At 39.7% G+C, this 20434-nt stretch overlaps 1 protein-coding gene across 1 annotated transcript; it reads right to left on the reverse strand.

Annotated features, from left to right (window-relative positions):
• Nucleotides 1-1082: 1082 nt before the first annotated feature.
• Nucleotides 1083-19884, reverse strand: PAPOLG (poly(A) polymerase gamma). The gene is made up of 22 exons (XM_086631131.1): nucleotides 19868-19884; nucleotides 16492-16650; nucleotides 16352-16418; nucleotides 15610-15691; nucleotides 15420-15529; nucleotides 14165-14218; nucleotides 13327-13438; nucleotides 12609-12698; nucleotides 11851-11989; nucleotides 11625-11697; nucleotides 11422-11542; nucleotides 11021-11105; nucleotides 10560-10613; nucleotides 8070-8189; nucleotides 7638-7747; nucleotides 5190-5311; nucleotides 4936-5102; nucleotides 3927-4033; nucleotides 3615-3850; nucleotides 2592-2660; nucleotides 1922-1978; nucleotides 1083-1181 (listed from the first exon to the last, which is right to left on the reverse strand). Exons 1-22 carry the CDS (start codon nucleotides 19882-19884, stop codon nucleotides 1083-1085), a joined length of 2250 nt encoding a protein of 749 aa, XP_086487257.1.
• Nucleotides 19885-20434: the final 550 nt, after the last annotated feature.

The following is a 20434-nucleotide window of genomic DNA, read 5'->3' on the forward strand; positions in this document are numbered from 1 at the left end:
ACTGAAGATTTTAAATTTCTCTTTGGAAGATAGCATTGTTCAGTACATACAAAAATACTCTGGAAAAAACATACAACTTCATTTACAACACCACCAAATTATAAAGAAATTACAAGAGATATAGCATAACATTTGTTTCATATGATCAGAATTTCTCCCCACCCCTCAAAAAATCCTAATGCACTTCACTAGGTAAGCAGTGTTATCAGTTTACAGAACCAGGCTTAAGACTACTACAAGTTTTCATATAACCATTTCAAACAGCTTCCAGGGTTTATCTGGAACCACTTTCTGCATGCCAGTTGCTTTCAAGTCTGCAGCTTGCAGGCAGTTAGTAGCATCACAACAGCCTTGGCTGTTGCAATGTTTAAGTATTTCTTCAGCTGTATGTTCTGGGTTTAGCTTTACTACCCAGTGATGATAATAAAAGGTCAAGTCTCATGCTGAAGCAGTCTTAAGACAAAGAAATCAGGTAACATGGCATGGGACATCTCCATACCTTGGTAGCATCCTCTGCTGCATTTTCTTCAATATTTAAATTACGGGCCTCCATGGGAGGCAATACTTTCGTAGTGCATGGCTGTGCTAGGCAGTGGAAAGCTACTAGTTGAGGAAGCTGAGCACCATTGTGATAGATGCACGAAGTATGTGCCAAATGGGAAAATAATTTAAGATAAGAACACTATCTGCACATGAACTAGGAAAGCACCAATGAATACAAGCACGTTCATACACACTTGAAACCAGAATGTGGCTGCAGTGACTAATTAACCCTGGTTACATACGTTCTGAATTCAAGTCCCAGGACAGGCTGGTTTTTTTATGGCTTTTTCAAAAGCTGTTTCAGCTAGTGACAGTAAAGACTTTTTAAAAGACTAGTAAGGATAACTTATAAGAATATGCAAGGAGAAGTTCAAAAGGAAGCAAGCATCTATCAACACTATAAAACAAGACCATGATTTTAACTAGCCAGTTGCAGAATGGCAACAGTAGCCTTCCATACTTTGTTAGTAACTACAATACATATTGATAACACGGACCACTAAACAAACAATCATCATCTTTACCTGAAGAGATACTGGTTACCCATTAAGGGTGAGTTTGATGGATCTTTTAATAATACGAATACTATTTGTTGGAACAGGAGATGATGCATCTGGTAGTTCTTTACTGGAAAGCCTCTACAACACACAAAAAGATGCCACAAAAAAGAAAAAAGGAAATTTTAAATTCTTTACCTCAGAAGTAGCAAAAAAGTACCCCTTTCCCAGCTGAATATAACAACATTCTTTATGTACCAAAACAGTATAGCCCAAACCCAAATACTTAAAAGAAGGATTTTTTTCACCACACCACTTTAGTTAGCACCAGTATACAGAGGAAGAGCATTTCCCCCTCTGCACACTTCTTTCATTGCATCACTTGAGATAATTATATTCCTGAGGGGAGGGAAATGAGTTGCAAGTTGCTCAACAGCATGATAGAGGATCAGGAAAACAACACTTTACAGGACACAGAAGAGTTGAAGCCACTCATACACTTCAGAGCTTCCAAGTCTTGTCACAGAAATCAGCATACAAGTATTTAAGAGCTCAGATCACCTCACAGAAGATCTGCAATGAGTACAAGTCCTTTTGCTTAAGGAAAAACCAAATCAGGAAGTAAACTGCGTCAGTGTTGGAATGCACAAAAATATGTTTTTTCAAGTTCAATAACTTGGAAACTTTGGCTTCATTTTTGTGAGTAAACTTGGAAACTCATTGTTCGGCTACTCAATTTGGTGGAAGCATGATAAGCAAAATCTTACCAACCACTTAGAACCACCAAACTTACAGGGATTAATAGAACATAAGCCTTTGTACATAACATGAAAATCCTCGTTTTGCTTTACCTATGAACATGAAGGCACAATAAATAATACCTGTGATCTTGATGTGTTGATAAATGGAATCAGCACGGATTTTCCTGCAAGGACACACTAAAAAAAAACCACAAACAGAAGGGATTTATTAGGTAGTATTGTCAAATTCATTACTTGAGAGACAGCAAAGTCTGGCAGCTAGGATACTTAAAAACTAAATACATACATGGACAACCTCCACCTCATTGTTTTTGGTTTGCTTTGTTGGGGGTTTTTTTAAGTCCTGTAAGTACACATATAGCATTTCAGGTATTTCAACCTTCACTCTACCAGCAAGAACACATCTTGATTTGAGGGTGTGCCCTCAAGAGTTTGTGCTTCAGTAGTAAGCTACACTAAGTATAGAGCTCTTTACCCTCCTTTTGAGATACCAAATGTTTTAGTCTTTGTAGTAGTTTTAATTTATATCACTGAACAAAGTGGTTTAAAAAAATAGTAAAAAAAAAAATCAAGCATGGCAAGAAGCCAGATACTATCAAATCATCTAAGTAACATTTAACAGAGAGGTCATACAGGTGTAATATTTGGGAAATGAAGACTGAAAAAACTTAAACTAAAAAACATTTTTTTTTACATCCATAAACACGTATTTATGTGAGGTAGTCTAGGCACTAGAACAGTCCATTCAGCTTCTCAACTAGTCCACTGAGTAAAACCACTTCAATATTACGTTTTCTGTAGATCTCCTGACATCTTCTGGATTGCCACCATCCTTGAATGCTGAATCCTGGCCAGTTAACTAGAACAGAATACACAGACTCAAAATAATTGCTATACAAAAATTACTTTCGTATCTTGGTACAGCTTCCAGTCAACACATTAAATGTATTAGTGGCCATTCTTCAAACAACATTTAGACACGACTACCATTACCATACAGCAATTTCAAGCCTCAAAAAGTCTTACTACCCAAACCTGAAATCTGTACTTGAAATATTTAATACTAGATAACAGTTCTGCAAGATGATTCTCTGCAAGTGTCAAAATTTGAGTTTTTTTTCTAGTTTTTCTTTGCCTCTGCCTCAAATCTGAGGTCAAGTCACAAGAACAGCCTCAAATCTGAGGTCAAGTCACAAGAACAGCCTCAAATCTGAGGTCAAGTCACAAGAACAGCTATCAAAGGAGATTTACGTATAGCAATAAAACAAATCAAGCATTAATCTAAAGCTTCCACAAAACCAAGATTTAACAAGCAACTCCACACTGCCATTTCAGCAGTGGATGGTCTATTTAATAGTCTGCTGATTTCTAAAGCAACAAAACTATCAATAGGCATTCAAAAACCAGCTACCAGAACAAGATTAGTTCATACTTTTACATGTGTAAGATTCATATCCTTTTCAAGATAGTTTTTTTCTTAATTGTTTTAAGAACTGCTTCCAAACGAGCCAGTTCATTCAGCAACCGGTCAGTGCAGTAATACATAAGTACAATACTATTTAGAGACCCTGCCACCAGACCAGAAACAGTCACTAGTACCAGGTCTTGGAAAAAAACATTGTTTAATAGCTATACATTATGTCCAAGACAATTGATCATATCTACCTCCTAATAAAACTATCGTTATGGTTAAATGTAGATTCCTCAACCCATTGGGGATGTATATCTGTGTTTCTTCTCAGTTGTTTCATTCATTCTACATCAATAATTAATACTACTTCAAATCCTCCCTGGTCTAGCCCCTCTTCCTTACCTTTTCTCCATCTATTGCTTTTTTGGGGTGTTCTGATGTAGGTGAATGACATCCTTTAGAGGTCAGTGAATAAGGTTGTTTAGGTGCAGCATTCTTAGGATTTGTAATTGGAGTCCCACTTAATTCCTGATGTCCTTGGACAAAATGCGCTCTAAGTTGAGAAATTGTGTCATGTCCTGGAATGGTGCAACCAATTAGAGGTCCTGATGTTCTTAATGCAACTGGAGCCTCCATTTCTGTAGAAGACATCGAGCTTTTAGAATTCAGCCATGAAATTAAAGGCTGCCTTCCACCCACTACCTCAATACATACTTGAATTAATAACAGGAATGGAGAGTCCCTTAGACACTGAAGGCACAGCTACCTGAGGTATCTTCTCTCTGTTGTTAACACCATTAGATCTCTGATGTACAGCATTTCTGTAAAAGTCCGACACTAGAATTACAAAACGCTGGTTTGTAAGATACTACACGTTTCATTTCAGAAAGTTCATGCAAAACAAATGTCTGCCTTAGCTCATTGTCACAGCTCTACTAAACACCACAAGCTCACAGGCAATCCAGCACAAGACAATTTTGCCAGCCTTCAGACTGAACTTAAGCGTTTTCTTCAGTGAGTCTCTACATGCTGGTACTGTTCTCCAGCTTACTGTATCCAGCACTCTATGCTGCTTTTAATGAGTTTATCTGCTCTACCCATATGCACACCCAATTTTTTAAATTTTCTTTTGCATCCTACTCCTACAGTACCAAACATCCTGAACACAGCAGGCATTACACATTTGGGAGAACTGGGCTATTACTCTCAAGATTATGTATTCCTCCTGTGCTGAAGTAGCTTACGGACAGACAGACTTCCCAGGAAGCGACAGACACTTTTACTGCCCAAGTTCTCATGCTGCTCCACTAAGTCAGCAGCAGCTCCAATGTTTCTGTGGTCATGATTAGCACTTCATTAGAACTTAATACTGCTTGACATGAGTAGTGCCTTTTGTTAGAAAGAGCAGTTAGCTACATGTAAAATGCTCCGGCTTCAAGTTACACACTAACCTAAGGAGGTTCATATTTCACATCCAAATAATTTGTCTGGTATCAAGTTGTTCTTCCTTCCTATATGTCATGCACATCAAATTATTTTTATCAAGGTTTTCTTTAGGCTGCCTCCTACCACACATCTAAAGGAGATGCCAGCTGTGTTCCTGAAGCCATTAGAGCCCTCCACATGCTTATGATCCACATAGATTGAAACACAAAACTCTAGACCTCATTCACACTGTAAGTTAAAAGCAGCTTCTTCACAGTTGTAAGGTTTTGGTGCTAACCTTTCTATCTCTGCTGTAGAGGTGTCCAATTTAGATATCTTATTTAATGAAGAGGAATTATAAGGTGCTCTGGAGTCTGTCTCTCTGGAACCATCCACACAACTTCCATCTGAAGTTCTTTTGTACAGAAGCCCACTAGCATTTTGACTACTATCAGGCATGCTTTGCTGAAACAACAGTTTAAAAAAAATGAAGTCTTCAAGCAATTATTCAAGCAAAAAAAGTATTGCTAGAAGAGCAAATTATTATTATACCTTCTTTCTTTTCTGTAAGGCTTCTGCAGGCAAAAAATAGTGGAGGTGTTTTCTTTTCACATGGGCTGCCTCAATCTTCATACCTTCCTTCAGTACATTGAGGTTGCTAGCCTGCCTGTAAACTAACATGAAATTTAGTGTTGTAGCTTAGAGGGGGTGTTTGTATTAGGTATTTGCCAAAGTTACACATCATTTCTTTAGAAACAGCAAAGCCTTTAAGTCTGTCCAGCCCAAATAAAGAGGAAGAAGTTTCCAGCCTAACAACTCAACATGCTACCCAAGCACTCCACATACAGCCTCAAGAAGATGAGTGTGACCCAAGATGCCCATTTCACATCCAGGACAGACTAGATAAATGCGTATTTGAACTCAAATGGTTATGTATGTGCTTAGTACAGCTGTGATTTGCTAATCATGCAGCTCACATCCACATTAATTTTAACCTGGAGGAGATAATACTCCTTAACCATTGGTTTCTGGTTGAGAATAGATCCAGAGGACTTTGAATCAACCCAACTGTGCACAGCTGCTGACACCAGACACCCTACTCAAGACTCAGGCTAATTTTTTATTTGATATTTACAGTCATGACTGTGGATTTTTTCCAACAGTTCTGAAACATCATGTAACTTCTCAATAGTTTAGATGTTAAAACTCTATCTGTCCAAGAAAGTAAGACTGGATTTTATGAACATCTGACTTATCAGAATCACTAAAATTTAAACAGGTTTTTCTTAACTGCCAGCAAACAGCCTTTTATGCAACTTTGAAGTGCTGTATTAGCACTGCAGTCTTTACAGGAATAAGTCACATTTAGATAAGCTTATCTAACAGGCCTATCATGAGCATAACTGGAAAGTCAGCTTATTAACATACAGAGTGGAAATCAAAGTAAGGACATGCAACAAAACAGCTAAGTCTTTCTACAGGAGACCGAGAAGTGAAAGAAAAAGCACAAATACGAAAATTCACACCTATATGAACAGTTGCTTCAAAGTGAATTCAATGATGTTTTTATGTAAAAGTGAGACAAAGTTCACTTAGCAAAAGCCTTCTAAACAGTGAGTCTTATATTCCTGATCCCATCAACTTGAAGTTAGCCTTTACCCTCTAAAAAATATTCTTTTAAAATCAAGGCACATGATAAAAGCTTTCTTGAACGTAACTACTGGTCACTCCCACATTTGCCAAAAGACTTCACACCTCTCAAGAAATACCTTTTCTGTTCAGCCTCTCTGGATTCAAACCCTGTATCTGAAACTCACTATAGGCTGTCACTAAACTAAGCATACAGCCACACTAAAAGTCTGTGCATAGAAATGAAGGATTTAACATTAGTTGTAGCCTCTTAGCAGTGCATAAAGCTTGTTGACACAATTTACATTTGCCACAACATTGAAACACAGTGCCACTAGCTGTAACATACAAGAAAAGCACCAGTACAGACAACAGTGCAAGCCTGAGGAAGTCACCCCACCTGGCTCAAAACTCAGACAAGAGTTTTGATCAATTTTTCTTTGCTTTTCTCATAACCCAAAACATGAGCTAAAAAAAGATCAGGTTTTACTGCATTTACTCATGTTGTCTGAGCAAGACAACACACAGTTCATGCTGGTGCTCTGGATAACCTCTTCATCAGTGCAAACAAACATTTAAAGGAGCCCACTGTTTAGAACTCTTTGTCCAAACATGCTTGTCACTTCAGAAGAGCAACCTGCTTTCCTCAGTTTTTCATTGTGATAGCTGGGTACGAGCCTGACAGCACACATGCACTTCTGAAAGGCACAAGAGCAGTCAGCTTGGGAAGAAGTAAACAGATTATGGAAGACACCTATACTTTCAAACAACTCCTCACCCCAAAATCCCTTCATTTACCATTATCTAACAACACTTGCAATGTTACTTTATCTCTACATCTATCAAAAGTAATAATGAAAGGCAAACAAAGGTTTACATGTAGGACTGAACATAAATACAACATGACAACTCACTGGCTTTCAAAGTTCCGGGATCTTACTATACACAAACTGTTATCTTGGGAAAAAACTGTCAACAGGCATCAACAACTTATTTTAGAGCCTGATACAGTTAATTCTTACTTTCAAATTTCTGGTTTTGACAAGAGTAGCTACACCCAGTAAATGGTCATCTCCTGACTTCCCATCTGACTGTCCTCTTCATTCCTTTAAGTGTGTTTCTATGATCTGCACAAGTGTTATTTCACATGCATTATATGGTTTATGACTTTAGTACACACTTGTGCTTCAAGACAGACTTACACTGCCAGAACATCAAAACAATACATTTTTAAAGCTAGTCTTCTGTATGTTGCTCTATAGAAATATCCAATAGCTAATAGCAGAAGGAAACACAATTCACTTTGTGAAGCAACTTCCACAAGAGTTAGAGATGAAACCTTACAAGGCTAGAGCAAAAATATAGGCTTACCTGTATCTGTGAATGACTGTATAACGTGTGTTAAATCAATGTTAACACGCTCTGAATTTTCCACTTTCTTAAAAACAATTCCCAGAAACCACATTGACACATATCCATGCCTAAAAAGACAGATTCACAAATCTATCATTTACACACAGTTATTTGGATGCTTGTATCTACTTTCAAGAAAGGATTAAGCAAAATAGTTTAGTTTTACGCAGCAGATTAGGGTCAGCCCATACTTAAGTTCTCCCTACTTCTCTCTGAAGCTCTCCCTGCTTTAAAAAGATCTCACATGCTCAGAACCTTGCCTGTCAGAGCTCGTATCTACAGAGCAGTAGGTACGTAACTGAGCATCTCTCACGGATGAGCTGAGGTGAATTAATAGCAACACACTACAATACAATGGCCAAACTGTATCTCAAAAAGAAGGAAACTCACTGTCTACAGAGTTCTTGGTTCCCAGGGAAAGACTGAGGCTTTACGTGTGCAATAGTTATAAATTCATTCCTCTCCAAGTTTCCGACGAGAACACGAATTTTAGACTCAACGAGGCCAATCCTAATAAGAACAAGAGATACTTACTCATTTAAGTGTATCGAGCACTTACTTACGTGCCTTTTAATAACACAATGCTATTACAAAAATGCTAGCCAATCAATAAGTAGTGAGTTTCATTCAGCTGAGCAGATACTAGATTTTCATATCACACACTAATTTGAAATGTTTCCAGTGACATTTGAGCTTTAAAGTTTCCAAAGACAGAGGCAAGTAAGTTTAACTTGTACTCTTAACGGTTCAGATACAACACTTCAGCCTATAACCTATGATGAAAATATCAACAAGAAGCAGATCCCAGTACCTCTGGCTGCACTTTGAAGTGCAGCAAGACTCCTTTTCACCCCAAAGACCAAGGAGAAAAGGAGTTTAGAAAAGGCTCAAGTACAGTTACACCTGAGTAAAGATGCAATTCTTCCTGCAGATTGATCGGTGAAAACAGTTTACCCTCTTCTACCCAATTAAAAATATAGTTCCTTTAATAAACAAATGATCTAATCAACACAATCTCATCAGAAACTTAGCAAAGAAATTAATCATGACCACAAAGGCTTTTAATTTAAATAAAGTACTGGCATTTTAGCCTTTTAAAACTAAAACACTGGTAACTCTGAAAGCAGTCAGAAATCTGTACTTTCTTCAAAATTATCTTATGTTGATGAGCAAAAGGAGATGTGCTATCTATTCCCAAATCCATTCAAGAGTTCACAAACTAAGCTGTCTCTTACAGCAGACAAACTGAAGCAAGTTTATCTTCTGCTTTTTAGTTTTCCCAGATGCAAAACTAAGCCTCATTTGCCTCCATTTCTGTCACTGCAAAAACCATCAGCTTTACTGGAGCCAGAACCTTCCTCATCTTTGTTGAGAGATACAATAAGCTTTGTTCACTTAAAACCATTTCACTTGAAAAATTATTTTCCTCTAAGCCCTCTGCCCATAACTCCTTGTTGTATAACTAACTGTGACCGACATCAAGCTGTCACTGATACAATTTTTAAGTGAATATATTAGAAAGTTCAGGTAGAAGGTATTAACTATTAGAGCTATTTTTAAACACTAAGTAAGCTGTCTTTTAGAGACAGCACAGGAATTAAATTATTTGTGAGACTTTGAAACACAACCAAGGTGCCCTCAGAACAGGAGTCTGCTACACACAGCTATTTGTTTGCTTTCTTGAGCAAAATACGTTAAGTACTTGTTTCTTAACAAAGAATACCATTGCAAAGCAACAACACACACATTACAGTACCTTAATTCCTCACCGTTTCCCCTTATGTCAAGATTCACAGTTAGTTAGCACAATCACATAGGTTAAACAAGTTTATTGGCACATCTCCCTTGAGACAGTGACAAATATCAGGTCATAAGCAGTCATTTCCTCTAACTGCAATTGAGATGCTTCATAGATTTAAGCTTTACAAAATAGATGGGCACTCCTGCAATTTACCTATCCGCTACCAAGTGTGCTGAAGTGATCATTTTCAGCACTAAACACAAGATATCCGAGCACACTCCTAGATTAAAACTTAGTAAACACAACTTATCACAATTCAGATGCTCTGTGCAGGCTATCAGGTTTCACCTAGATTAAACAGCCTTGTTTCACTTCACTGGAGAAAAGTAAGCTCTGCAACAGGCTGACTACACAACCAGAACAACTTAGCATTTAGTGTGATCTAGTGCTAAATTTAGTACTACATCCAGTAAAAAAGTTATGAATATAAGTCTAAGGCTCTAGAACAGCGGTCTTCAAAGCTGAGGGGTGGACGGGAGAATCCATTGGGCTACAGGAAGAAAATGCTACAACTTCAGTAATTTGTGTATCACTTGCAATATGTATCTACTTATAAATAAGCACACGATCCTATAAGTAAGTACACAATCCTTTTTTTGCTGATAGGAGCGTGCGATCAAAAAAGCTTGGGGACCACTGCTCTATAAGCCAATAAAAGATCTAGCTCTCCAGTGTCCATTACACATCTGATTACATCAGGTAATTCCTACTTGCTTCAGCCTCTGTAACAAGCAACATCTTAAACTGAAGTCCTGTTGGGTAAGCAGTCTCCTCAGACTCTTTGTATCTGCTTCTCTAGATGACGCAGAGCACCTGACCTTCAGGCATAAGCACACTAACTCTTTGTTCCTTCTCATCATGATTCAGATCTTTAGGTTAACTTCTTAAACAAGATGTCTGTTAACTTCCCTTTACAAGAAAGCTTTTTATTTTGCTGATCAACTGCCTACTTGGTTCTGTATTCCATGCCTAGTTGGACAGTTTAATATCTCACGTATTAGTACAATTAACAAAAATCAAGTGTAACATTGAATCGAGTTCCAATTATGTATTGAACCCACATTTAAAGCAAGACTTACCACTCTAAGTGATGCTCTTTAGTACAGGCACTAGCAGTCAGCACAATATAATGTCTAGAAGAAAAGGAAAAGGAATATTCTAGCTCAGGACTTGAAATTCCTTCAAGTGAAACCAACACTGCCTTAAATGTATAGAATATGACTTCCAGACAAGACAGATTATATCCTGTATTCAGCATGGTATTAACTGAAGAAAAACTGATCACATCCTTTAGAACTGCATTCTGCTATGTTCTAAATATCATAGTTGATTTTTTTCTTAAAAAGTGTCAGCAGCATAACACATAGTTTTTCTATCTTCCCTGTACTTATCCTTACCAAAACATACCAAAATTTACAACAACCTCCAGTTTCTGAAAAAAACAAACATTAATGCCATCTTCTATTTAGACTGCAAGTTAAAACTCACTATGCTAACCAGTAAGTAAATAATTTCAAGTTCAGACAGATTCCATACATACTTGTACTTCTGAAAGAAGTTCAGAGGTTCAAATAGCTTTGACCAGTCTGATTTTCCTTGTAGAATTTCATTTGTAACTGCGAGACCTACAATTAAAGTTGAAAACCTTATTACTGTTTTGTTTAAGACTAGCTGAGCATAGTATAAGCTTTACAAGATAAAGGTTTTGGACAGTAATTGACAGATGAAAAAGCAGGAATTCTCTTGACACAATGCACGTCTACTACAACAGTTCATTGTGTAACTGGTCCCTTATTGCCTGTCACAGGCATACTGCCCAGAGACTTATTGTATCTGAAAGGGCAGAACACCTTGCAGAATATAACCAGTTCAGATAATGTGGTTTCACATAGCAGGAGTTAAAAGTTTTTAATCAATTAATAAGGATGGAAAGAACTTTACCATGTTTAAACTCTTCTACCATTACGGCTCGCGTTGACGTAGATACATTGTACGTAGAATTCTGCTGAGGATAAGCTGGAGTGATGATTGGCATTACGTGATATCGGTCTGAAGGGTTCACCTATGACGTTAAAACGTTTTTGCTTAGCATCAGTTCAGGTTCTAAGAAAGTTTAAAGGATTCTGGATTCAATATCTACTTACCCTAGGGTCCCATACTGGTAAATTAAGATTGCTGTCTTCAGGATGTTTCAGCAAGACGGGTTTTGGCCATTCCCTATATAAGAAAAGCCAGTAACTAACTGTCCATTTAAAGCCCTGCCATGTAATTCAGGGTAGGATTGAATGTTGTTGATGTAAATCTTATATAAAGAACTACCTCTAGAAAGGCTACATCTTTAAGGAAATTAAAATAAACAATAGCTCTTACCATTTTGAAAAAACCAAGAAGAACTTGTTAATGAGAGTAGAGGCCAAAGCATTGGGATAAAGTTGACATGTCCTTGCTACTAGCATTGCCCAGGAGACCCCTCCAAGAAATCCCAACATATTGGAGTAAATGCCACGTCCTAGAACGGATACATGGTAGTTAGCCTGTAGTCTTTAAATACTCAAGTATATTCCTTTAAATTTACAGCACCAACTCCACAATCTATAGAATGCTTAGTATGCTTCAGTCTCTAAGTCAGTTATTTTTGCATTGCAACGAGGCCAAAACTGTTGGTCCTTACAGGGACAAGAAAAAAGAATTGTTAACACACCACGTCCCAAAATACTGCTACTCTGAAATTTGCTTACACTGCTACAGCTACATCCAACTATCCTTAATGAAAAAAGTTCTGCCATCCTTCTAGCACTTACTCTAGCTGCATGAGCAAATAGTATTTTTTTAATTCCTTACATATCAAGCTTTTATACTCGGCATTTTTCTCATTTGTAGTCAGGTTCCTTATAAGCAGCGCAGCACCTTGCCTTGTAGGCACTCCCCTCTCCTCCCCAGTCCACCCCCATTAAAAACCACACAATCTACCACATGGACAGACCATGAATCTAAACTAAAAAGAGATTTTAGTTTTAAAACTATCATTTCAACAGCTACCCAAAGCTGAAATACTTCTAATGGTCTTATTTTTTGAGCACGAGGTGCCTCTGAAGAGTTTAAAGATCACAAACACACACATTACTCACGTTTTGCCCACAGTTTAATTGCACGGAGCGTTAGCCGAAAAGTCTCTATATTTGGCACTAGGTGCAATATTTCGTCAGTAACTCTGCAGCCTGTAAGAAAAAATACACAGTTCCTTGTAACAGGTACAAGTCAGTTTTATGCAGTATTGGATCAATAGCTTGCAGTTTAACATTCAAAACAGGTTTGGATTGTTTGCTTTGTATTACCTTAAAAATTACAGATCACACATAACATTCAGTATCACTTCAGGTAACTGGTGTCCTCAACAGCTCTTTCATAGTTTAGACTACAGCCAACAATTTTAAATAAGGCCTTTCTACAGGATTCTGAAAACTCAGGTTCTTTCAACAGCCAGGAGCAATTAAACCAGTCAGTGTTAAACAGCAAGCAAGTTAGGCTTCAGTTATTTTAAATATCTTTAAATTTTTAGAGAAGAATAAGTTGTAGTTCATTATCAAGTGCTTTACTTATTCATCTGAAGCAGTTTCTGTAGTAAACTGGAAAAACACACACACCCTGATCAAATATGAAGTACAGGTCTATCTATACATACAACTCCTTGAAACATCTAAGTTTAAGTCCACTTGCCACCTCCTCAGATCTCATCTACACTGGAGATCAGTTTCTGCATCTTGTACAGAAACTTGGGTTATATAACATGTATTCTATACCAAATTTAGTAACAATTCCTTTATAGAGATGTGTAAACATGCTTACCATTTAAGCTCCGTATACATCTTATATCCAAGCTTCTCAGACGTGAGTCATCTCCAAGATCGAGGTTGTCAGAAACAGTTTGCATAGAAAGTCTTGCAAACACAAGATCAATCTTAAAAGTAAAAAGTGCCAATCATCAGTTAGAATACTGCTCTGTTCGTGAACAGCACACTAGTAGGGGACGGTTAGTCAAGCCTAAAAAAAGTGGTTAATATTTGTATTTAGAATTACATGACTATAGATACATCTCTCAAGAGATTTCTTTGCCAGAAAACTCAAGAAAATTGCTAGAAGTTCCATATTTTATTTACAAAACCTTCATTGCATTCCCCTCTTTCTTTTTAAGCTAGGGAAAGGAATGGTTTTGGGTTTTTTTTTCAGTTAAAAAGATATTCTAAAGGCAGGAGTCAAGGGAGTACTTTTACTTCTCATTTTCCAGATTGTCTCATGATCACTTCATTTTTTATTTGCAACAAAACAAGCAGTCTGCTCACATGGTTCATATGGTGAACTACACTACACACATCTCCCTGTAACTCTTAGCTGTGACACTGCCTCTACTCCCACTCTGCAAAATCCTTGTAAGAAACGCTATCCAAGTAGGCTACCTGGTCTACAGCACAGGTTTAGAAAAATGTCCCTGGTTTTCCCATGCCTGCCAGGCTTCCTAGGGGCTTATTTTCCTATATGCTCCTATTCTACTGCAACATCTCCTGGTTGCAGGAGGAACCTGCAACCTTGATAGGTTGTGGTCAAAAATAGCAGTCACAGCTCCCTGGAAAAGTTATGCTATTTCAAAGCAAGAAAAAATTTACTCAGAAAAAAATGAAATGCTTACTTCAATGCCATCAAACTCAAACTTGAGAACTGGTACATACGCATCTTCAACGGCCTGTAAAGGAGAGGATAACTGCGTAAGAAAACATTTTTTGCTACTTTAATGTTTTTCCTAAACTATGATAATATACAGCACTTACGCTGCTAAACTACACAGTATAAAGACTGAGTTGCTTCTGAACAAAAAAAATTAAGTTGCAAGCAGTATAGCACGAATATGGCACTAATACTAGCTTTCAAAAGTTATTTAGCCAAGGGATTCAGAGGCTGATCATGCATTGTAGTGAACAAACTGTGCACAGACAGCCATCAGTATCAGTGGGTTTGGTACTTACATTGGTGGTGAGGAAGAGAAGAGGTTTTTGTAGGTATCTTACTACTGCTTAACATCCAGAGAAATAAAAAACATCTGTCCACATTTGACAGTGTGCACTAGTCTTCTGTATTTTTATCTCCTACCACGCCTGAAGTGCTATCAGCTACCTTACAGGACAGTTTTCATTTTTGTAGACCTCTTGTTAGAACTGCACTGCAGCCCACTAAGTCTGTTTTCAGGTGACAGTCATCTAAACGAAGGCTCACTAGCTATGCATAGGAAGTCTTTCAGAACATCTGCACCAGGAAGACAAAGCTAAGAGAAACACTTCTCAGGAGCTCAGTTTTACATGCAAGGTACACAAGGTAGGCTCCTGACCGTGACTTTACAAGCAGTTCTGCATATTCACCAGCACAGCTCCTATTAACTTCATGTAAAGCTGACAGCAAAGTCTCAGGTTGAGTAGCCAGAAACAGGACCAGAGGAGAATGAATTTGAGGTCCTGAAGTACATCCAGAGGCACTCCATGGCAAAGGTACGACAGAAGCCTTTGCACATCACATTCAAGTCCCTTAGTTTTCAGGCTGCCCCTTCCTCTTCCTGCATGCAGTCACCTGATTTCCAAGCCCCTTTCTACATCTAAGATTAAGTCTAGGCTCCTAGGGACAGCCTTGCTTTTTGACACAGCTGACTCATTCCCAAACCATGGGGAGGGGAGAGGTGTATCACAAAGATTCTTATGAGATTTACAGTCATTGGGGAAAGGAACCAAAAGCTTGACTTCAACATTTTCATGCTGCATAAAATAGTGTTTTAGAAGGTGCTCAGAAACTATTTTTTTTATTTTGGTTTTTAAGACATTCACTACCAATACAAGTCTTCAACGTGAATATTCTTATTGTAGAAGTTGCATAAACTATCAAGGAGAGAGCTTACTCACTCTTAGATTTTTTATTTCCTCCTGCTGTTTCAGTTTTTCGAAGAACGACTGAAAAAAATCTGACCTTTCCACATGTCTAGGAGCAACACAAACTGCATCTATGTCAGCACCTGCAAAGAGATTCCACTTCTGTTATTCTTGGAAGTCATTCTCAAACATTAGAACTATGACCCAACAACAAGAGTTTTACCTTTAGTGTGTACTCCAAGCCTATAAGAGCCAAATGTAAATATTTTGCCACCAACATTCGCTACTACTGAAGGGGGAAGATTCTGCCAGTAAAAAAGAAAGAGTTTACTTTAGATTATAACATACACATTGACCTATGTGCAAATTTAACTAGCATACAAGTTATTTAGAAACACTACAACAGCCACCATAAACAATGTGTTCTCACTCCCATACTGAGCTGTTAGTCTAATAGACTGATAGTTTTTTTCTGAAGTGACTGCTTGCAACTCAAAGAAAAAGATGAATAACGTAGCAGTCTTTCCATTAATTCACAGAAATTAAGACCTACTATTAGTCTTCTCTGCAGCAGACACACACAAATTAACACAGTCTAAGAGCTATACAAAAGACAAGTCTAGTGTAATAATTTCAATCCAGCTTGAGTCCTGTAGGGTGTCTGGGGGAAGACTGGTGCCCATTATCCTTTTATCTTACCCCACAATACATTGTTTCAGCTTTGTTAACTGCTACAAGTCAACTGATAGAGCCACTCCACAAATTTATTCAGTGCCTCAAAGACTTCAAGATCTTGATCTGAAGTATCTTTTACACCTTATTTCCATGGCAGTTACTGCAGCTCTACTCAATACTTCAGAAGAAAGTTAAGAATTGAACTTTAGCACACATCCTAGTAGTATGGTCTTTAAAAGAAACAAGAAGGCCTCAGTGGTTTTGATAAGAACACATTAAAAAATCATTACCTTGCTTTCACCAAGTTCTGAAATCCATTGTCTCACCAAGTTATTCAATTTCCCAAGAACAACAAGTCTGTAAAGAAAAGTCATGTTAAGTTTGCTCTAAAAAATCCAAGAGGTTAACAAACTTTACTGTCTTGTTATACCTGTGCTTCAGTTCTTCCTCATCTTCAAATACTCCAAATGGCTTCATTGCTTCAACCAACTTCCGGGTATGAATGTGATCTATATCCTTAGGAGGAGCCAAGCTAATTGGAGATGTAATTCCATAGTGCCTTTGAGGCTGATTCTGCCACCTAGAAGTACTGTGGGAGAAAGCAAAATACTGAGGACTTCACAAAAGCAGAAACACTCAAACTGACTGGAAAAGACCCTTCAGCTTCCAGGTTTTCAAATCGACCTCTGCTCTTTTACCCATAAATGAGAAAAAAAAGTAAATCCTGCTTATGATTTTTAGATAACTTGACTTAACTTAGAAGTCACAACTACTTTTTGAAAAAAAAAAATTTGTGGATGTAAGATCCAAGTTGCTACTATCTTAATGCAACTTATTTGCAGTGCTCTAGACAGTTAGAACAGATCACCAAGAAACAAAAATGTTTGAAATCCACTAAGGGTGACACTACATACAGCAGAAGTTTTGGACACGTTTCAGTTTCATATCAGTTTTGATTTAAGGATATTCCAATCAGCTTCCTGCTAACATTAAACAAGACAATCAAACACTGGCTTATTTTAGATAAACGTTTTTGCTGTTCTTCTGATTCTGAAAGGGCATTATACTTGATGTAGAGGAAGGACATATAACAAAGTGGTCTTTTAAACAAGGTTGATACAGTAAATTCAGTATTTTTTTTTGTTTATGGAAGAGTATGAATGAAAACATCAACCAATCTGTAGCTAATGTTGCTAGGACAGCCTCATGCTCCTAACCATGTGTTCCATTTTTATAGTTCAGAGGCTTAGCTGTACATACATCTGCTTTATGTAAATCCAAGAGATGTATGTCAGTGTATAAAGCAGCACAAGTTAAGCTCTGTTTGCAAAGGGTGCTGAAATCCAGCTTAGCTACCTCTCTGCCCAGTTAGGCTGAGCAGGACACCAGGCACCTGGGTTTAGAGGCCCACAAAGTTACTACCCTTAGAACTCCAATTACAGCCAGGCATAATTTTCACCTCCAACTCTCTGCTTACCCTGTGTCTTTAGACTTATTTGCAATCAGAAGCAGCACAGGACTGACATGGCAGAACATTAAATTAAAGGCAGCATTAGCTTTTTTTTTTTTTTAACACCACAGAACCCTTGCTTTAGAAAGGAAAAAATGGAAAAAACCCTGCTTTGCATTAACAGCTGAAACCAGGAAAGAGAAAGGAGTGGGACAGGAGGTAAGAACTGTACTTGCAGAAACACTAGTGGCAAAGCAGGAGAAACATTAAAAGGTCTACACAACTCATCATGCTTCTCAACAAGTCCATACCCAGATGCCAAGGCTAAAGGGATTAATTATGCTGTTATTCAAACTGGGTGTTTTTCTACTTCACATATGGACAACTTCAAGTATTAGCTGGGTTAGTCAAGAGATCCTTATAATTATTGAAGGTATCTGACCCATTTCAGCTGGAATGGTATTAGGAAACGCTCCAAGGACAGTTTCCATGCTTGATTTAAAAAAACGACAGCTTATTACAGCTCTTTATTTCTAATTGTTGCCTTTACTCTTCCAGTGAAAGAAGATGGATTTCTCCAAGAGTAGCTTTATCCAACTACAGATGTAGCTATTAGTCATCTCATGGGTTATTTCCCACCCACCTCTACGAGCTCAGGTTTCAAGTTTTCTTCTTTGTGTTTTCCAAATAGCCAGAGCGGGTATTAGAACTGTAGTCCTATCAACTAGTATCCCAAAATCAGAACGGCTGTTTACTTACAAGGGTATCTAGGCCTTGACCTCATTTGCCTTGCCTTGTATACAGGCATCGTCAACTTCCACTTCATAAGTAAAAGCGTTCATTATGAACATTTTTCCTTCTTATGATAACATTTCCATAAGAAACACAGAAGGAAAGCCTATGTTTAACCGCTGTGCATTTCATCTAAATTAAAACACCCACAGCAGCAACTTCCTACATGCTTTACATATTAATTGCATCATAGAACTTGCATTTCAGAAAGTCTGCACAAAACAAGAACGGGTTTTAGACTTCACTAGCATTCAAGATATTTCCACTGTACAGAAGGCCACCACATGTCTTTCATTGCCCCATTCTTCCTACGGAGACTGTAATTAGAGATCGACACGAAGGACAATATCAATTAGACATATCAGATATTACTAATATCAATTCGGTTTTGTCAAGAGTAGACATTTTTCAGTTCCTTGCATGTATCACTGAAAGTTTGATCTCACAACTTACAAGCTGAGGAAAACAGCACTTGGAAAGTTTTATTGAAAGAGTGATTTATGCCCAATAGAATTTATTTCCCTTTTGAAATTAAAAAACCCCAAAACATTAAGAAAATCTTACTTTGCTCTCTCAAGTGTAGCAGACTGCCAGGCATACATAGAGAAGGGACTTTAAGAGCTAAAGCAGCATACATGGCACACTATCTATTCACCCAGGAGCTTTCAGTTTAAGCAACAAGCACCTGTTGCAGTTTAATATTTTGCCAACTCTTGCCATGGTTTGTGCACCACAGCGAACAGCTCCGACACGTTTCTGATCTGACAGATCCTCCTTTTAGACAAGAAGTTAACTCGAAGTTTATTCATCCCAGGTTTTGTCACTTATTTATAGCTTTACAAAGCTACAAGCCATTTCTCCTGCGCGTTCTCAGGGACAGTGGGTAAGTCCACACTATAACAGTCCGGGGAGCTGCCATGGGTGCGGTGCATGAGCTTTTCTCCGATTTATGAGGTCACCTTGCCTCGAGCCGGGTAGAAATTCCATCACTCCGGCCTCTTCCACCCTCGCCACACGGGAGGGGCGGAAAGCTCCTGGAAATCAGCTCCTGAACCACCAAAACTGACGGCAGAAAACAGAACCGCCAACAGAACCGCAAGCCGGTGACCACCGCTGAAACAACACCAGCTACACCTTTCGCTCCTGCCAAAAAAAAAGCCCGCGGACACCTGCCGGCAAGCTAAAGGACTTTGCTCTTGATTTCGCCAAAGCTCAGAAAAAAAGCAGTTTGTATTTTCCGCCCTTAGGCCGGCCGCGCAGCGCGGAGGCCGCCGAGCCGTTACCAGGTTACGGCGCGGAACCGCGAGCCGAACCGGACGGAAACCGGTGGCTCAGCCCGCGGAGCCCTTCACCCGCGCCGCGCTCCCTGCCGTCCCTCGGAAGGGGCTTTTCACGCCGCTCAAGGAAGGGCTTCCCCTGACAGCGGGCAGCTTCTCCCTCAGGCCCCCCGGGGCCCGCAGCCTCCCGCCTCGCCATTCCCTCGCGGGGCTGCGGAGGCAAAAACAAATAAAAAAATAAAAACTCCTCAGAGAGACTCGGGGAAAGGAGGGGGCGGCCGCCTCACCCGCACGTCTCCTTCATGGCGCGCGCACCGCCGCACAGCCTGACTCGCAGCCGCCGGCTCGCGGCCCTTCTACCCAGCGCGCCGCCACCGCCTCCTTCCCGACGGCCACTGCGGCGCTCGGCCAATGGGGCGGCGGAGCGCACGGCAGGGGCGGGGCTCGGCTGGGGGGCGGCGGCGCCCCCTCGTGGCTGTTGGCGGCGGCAGCAGCGCCCCCCCCCCCCCCCGCCCGCCCCTTCCCGCCTCTCTCCGACCGGCGCGGGGGCACGGCCGGTCACGAAACGGGCCGAATCGCGCCCTCCCCGGGGCGGGTGTTCCTCGTAGCCCAAACCGGGAGCTGCACGAGCCGCTCTCCCCCCCGCCGGCGGCTCGGCTTACCTTCAAGGTGCGCCTCGGCATCCCTGCCACCCGCCATCCCGCTTGGAAACCGAGGGGATGCTGTCCTACCGGGACCTTAGCGCGGGGACTCGGGCGCTGACAGCGGGGGACGGTGGTCCCGCCGCGCACCGTCCCTCCCGAGGCGCGGAGACGCGGCCGCTCGCACGCCGCCCCCCCCCGTCACCGCCCGGG

The sequence above is a fragment of the Tauraco erythrolophus genome, chromosome 2 (genome assembly GCF_009769465.1).
Source record: "Tauraco erythrolophus isolate bTauEry1 chromosome 2, bTauEry1.pri, whole genome shotgun sequence".
NCBI classification, from domain to species: Eukaryota; Metazoa; Chordata; class Aves; order Musophagiformes; family Musophagidae; genus Tauraco; species Tauraco erythrolophus.